Source organism: Pseudopipra pipra, chromosome 11 (assembly GCF_036250125.1).
Source record: "Pseudopipra pipra isolate bDixPip1 chromosome 11, bDixPip1.hap1, whole genome shotgun sequence".
NCBI classification, from domain to species: Eukaryota; Metazoa; Chordata; class Aves; order Passeriformes; family Pipridae; genus Pseudopipra; species Pseudopipra pipra.
Window position 1 is genome coordinate 15784108 of NC_087559.1, and position 3127 is coordinate 15787234.

General features: G+C 55.0%; 1 protein-coding gene across 2 annotated transcripts; it reads left to right on the forward strand.

Moving 5' to 3' along the window:
* The first annotated feature begins 376 nt into the window (after positions 1 to 376).
* Positions 377 to 2270, forward strand: LOC135420394 (ubiquinol-cytochrome c reductase complex assembly factor 5). 2 transcript variants are annotated; one of them, XM_064667832.1, is made up of 3 exons: positions 377 to 474; positions 710 to 885; positions 1922 to 2270. In XM_064667832.1, exons 2-3 carry the CDS (start codon positions 735 to 737, stop codon positions 1987 to 1989), a joined length of 219 nt encoding a protein of 72 aa, XP_064523902.1. In that variant the 5' UTR covers positions 377 to 474; positions 710 to 734; the 3' UTR covers positions 1990 to 2270. The 2 variants fall into 2 exon arrangements, with proteins under 2 accessions (XP_064523902.1, XP_064523903.1); XM_064667833.1 differs by having other exon boundaries at positions 451 to 474; positions 716 to 885.
* The last annotated feature ends 857 nt before the right edge of the window (positions 2271 to 3127 follow it).

The window sequence follows — 3127 nt, forward strand, 5'->3', positions numbered from 1 at the left end:
GGGCGGCCAATCCGCGGGGACAGGGGCCGGGCCGCGGCGATACCCGCCCGGAGAGGGCCGGGGCGGTGCTGGGAGGGCGGGGCGGAGCTCGGCGGGAGGCGCGGCGGGACCCGGCCGGGGCGGGGGTGGCGGGGCCGGCTGGAGATCCCTTACGAGGATCCCTTCACGGGGCCCATCCCGGCGTCCCCTCACGGGGATCCTCTCTTGGGGTCCATCCCGGGGTCCCTTCACCGGGTCCCCTCACGAGGATCCCCTCTCGGGGTCCATCCCGGGTCTCCCTCACAGGGATCCCCTCCCGGAGTCCCCTCACGAGGATCCCGTCTCGGGGTCCATCCCTCATCCCCTCACGTCCCCTCAGGCTAAGCCCCGCCCCGGCTCCGCCCCCGGGCCAATCGGGCGAGGCGCCGCGCCACGCGCGGGGGGTCACGTGGTCTCCCCGCCGCGTCCTTCCGTGCGGAGCCCCCCGCGCTGGAGGTGAGGGGCGCGCGGCGCGGGGGCGCGCGCGGCGGGCGCGGCGCTGATTGGCCGCGCGTTCCCGCCGCGGGGGAGGGGGCGGGAGGGGCGGGGGGTCCGTGAGGGACCGCCGTGGCCGGGGGGGATCGGCCGGGCCTGCCCGCCCCGCGTCCGGCTGCAGACACGGTGTGACCGCGGCACGTCCCGCTCCGCGCCTGACACGCCCCTCCCCTGTTCTCTTCCCTGCACGCGAAAGGCGAAGGCGCCGGTGCAGCCTGGCCATGCTGGTCAGCAGGAGGCTGAAGCGCCTCTTGCAGCTGGTGCCCGGGAGGGAGCGCTTCGGCGTTTACAGGTTCCTGCCCTTCTTCTTCGTGCTCGGCGGGGCCATGGAGTGGTTCATGATCAACGTCCGCATCGGCAAGGAGACCTTCTGTGAGTGAGAGGTCACCGCCGCCCCCGAGCCCTGCGCACGGGGATCCCCTTCACCACAGTCCCCTCACGACAATGGGGGTCTGGCGGGGTCTGGCAGCGCCTCCTCACCCGGAGGGCTCTGACCAGCACGGCAGACACTGCTCTCCTTAGTTCTGTGACACTCCAGGCTCTGCCTCCCCAGCAGAACGCGCTGGGCAGAAACAAACCGAAAACCTGGTTTAGGTTACTAGATTAGATTTTAGCTGAAATAAGGGAGGTTTAAATTGGATATTGGCAAGAAATTGTTCCCTGTGAGGGTGGTGAGGCCTTGGCACAGGTTGCCCAGAGAAGCTGTGGCTGCCCCATCCCTGAAGTGTTCCAGGCCAGGTTGGACAGGGCTTGGAACAACCTGGGATAGTGGAAGGTGTCTCTGCCAATGGCAGGGGGTGGAATGAGGTGACCTGTAGGGTCATTTCCAACGCAAACCATTCTGTGATTCTGTGATGATTTTTTTGCTTCATAATCCAAGCAAAGGATATGAAAACTGATAACCTCATTTTTTTTGTCAGTGAGGGATTTTATTTGGTGATGGATATTTAGGGGTGATCAGGAAGAGGGGAGGGAGGAAGGACGACTGGGAAGACCATGAAGATGGGAATATTCCTGTGCTTTGTTTATATAAAAAAGGCTAAACTACTGAAGCCAGACCGGCAGCCCTCAGGCATTGACTTTGTGCCTATAATTTAATTTCTCTTTTGCTTCATTTAGTTGGGCTATTTGTATTTCAATTACCCTCGTGGGAAAGCAGACAAGAAATGACTGTATCTCACTGGAAACTTGGTTTTCCTATAAAAACATTTAATCAGGACTGATGGGAAGAACTTTAGCCTGGATGGAGAACATGAGCTATTTTAAGGGGCAATAAGGATTTGTGTTGGCCTGAATTTCCAGTTGCCTGTCAGCGTCTGCAAGAGGAAATTTGGACTGAAAATTTTAAAAAGAGATGACAGGGTTCACACATTCGGAAAAATCTAACACAAAATCTCTTTCTCTGCAGATGATGTTTATCGTAGGAAGCGCTCCGAGAGAGAGTACGAGGCAAGGATGGAGAAGGGTGAAGTTTAACTGGAACATTTCAAGGGGGAGGTCCCAGTGCTTTAATTGTATCAGTGCCAAAGCAGCATTACTGCCACGTGGAGGGTGGGGGAAGATGTTGGCTCTGCGAGTTGAACTGTGATCCACACGTCTGTGTAACATCCTCTTAGATGGCTTTGGCAGTTTTGTTCTTCTTCCATATCTTTAATGTTTTGTATTTAAATCAGTAGCAAAATTTTCATTGTGTTTGGGCACCCCCCATTAATTTAATGTTCACTTAGTACTTTTAAATAAACTAAGCTGAGTAAACAGTTTGGCTAATGCTTTTGTTTGTTTGGTGAAACACCCTCCTTGTGACAACACCGGTGGGAAAGAAATGTTACCATTGCATCCACCTCAGCAGAATGGAAACAGTAATTTTTAGTTGGTTTCCATTGTACTGGCAGAAACTGCTCTGGCATCTGATTTGTTTTCTTTCCAGTGTGGCATAATTTTAACTGGATGAAAAGAGCACAGACTCACTGCTCAGTGTTTGCTCAGCTTGGGAAGTCACCCGTGTGTTCAGGCTCTGCTGCCCATACGTGCAGCAACACCCTTTGTTGCTGCTCTGGCAGTGACCTGAGCTCAGCCTGGGGGAAAGTCTGACACGTGTACCAGGTAACAGAGCAGTGGAGTCCTGACTGTAGGATCCTGTCCCCAAAGCAGGAAAGCAGGGCTGACTGCTGTGTCCTGCACAGTGACTCTGGGGCTGGGGGGTGTGGGAGCGTGTTGTGACTGCATCAGGGACTCGTACAGTGCAGTCAGTGAGGGTCCTACATTACTACCATTGTTCTATTTCTGAGGGTATGTGTGTGTGCTGAGGGTGCCACAAAGAAGCCAGTTACTAAGAATACAAACCCAAGGGAGTTCATACCCTTACCTGTGTTCCTGTGCTACCTCCTGACAGCCTTTGGAAGTCTTCATCCACTGAGGAGGCTGACTGCTCTGAAGATGTTATGGTGCAGGTACTCAGACCACTGTGCTCTGTGTATTTTGACTGGGCAGCAAGTGAAGCACTTGAGGAAAGTCTCTATTTCAGAAGTAGTAAGAATTTTGACTTTGGTTCCACGACAGAGCCCAAGTTCAAAAACTCATGCACAAGCTGCTTTTTGGTCACAGATCATCACAC

Excerpts from the sequence above, each read along its gene's own strand:
- LOC135420394 (XM_064667832.1), top strand. The coding sequence starts at position 735 with ATGCTGGTCAGCAGGAGGCTGAAGCGCCTCTTGCAGCTGGTGCCCGGG. Across the intron at positions 886-1,921 it reads CATCGGCAAGGAGACCTTCT|ATGATGTTTATCGTAGGAAG; the intron begins GTGAGTGAGAGG and ends CTTTCTCTGCAG.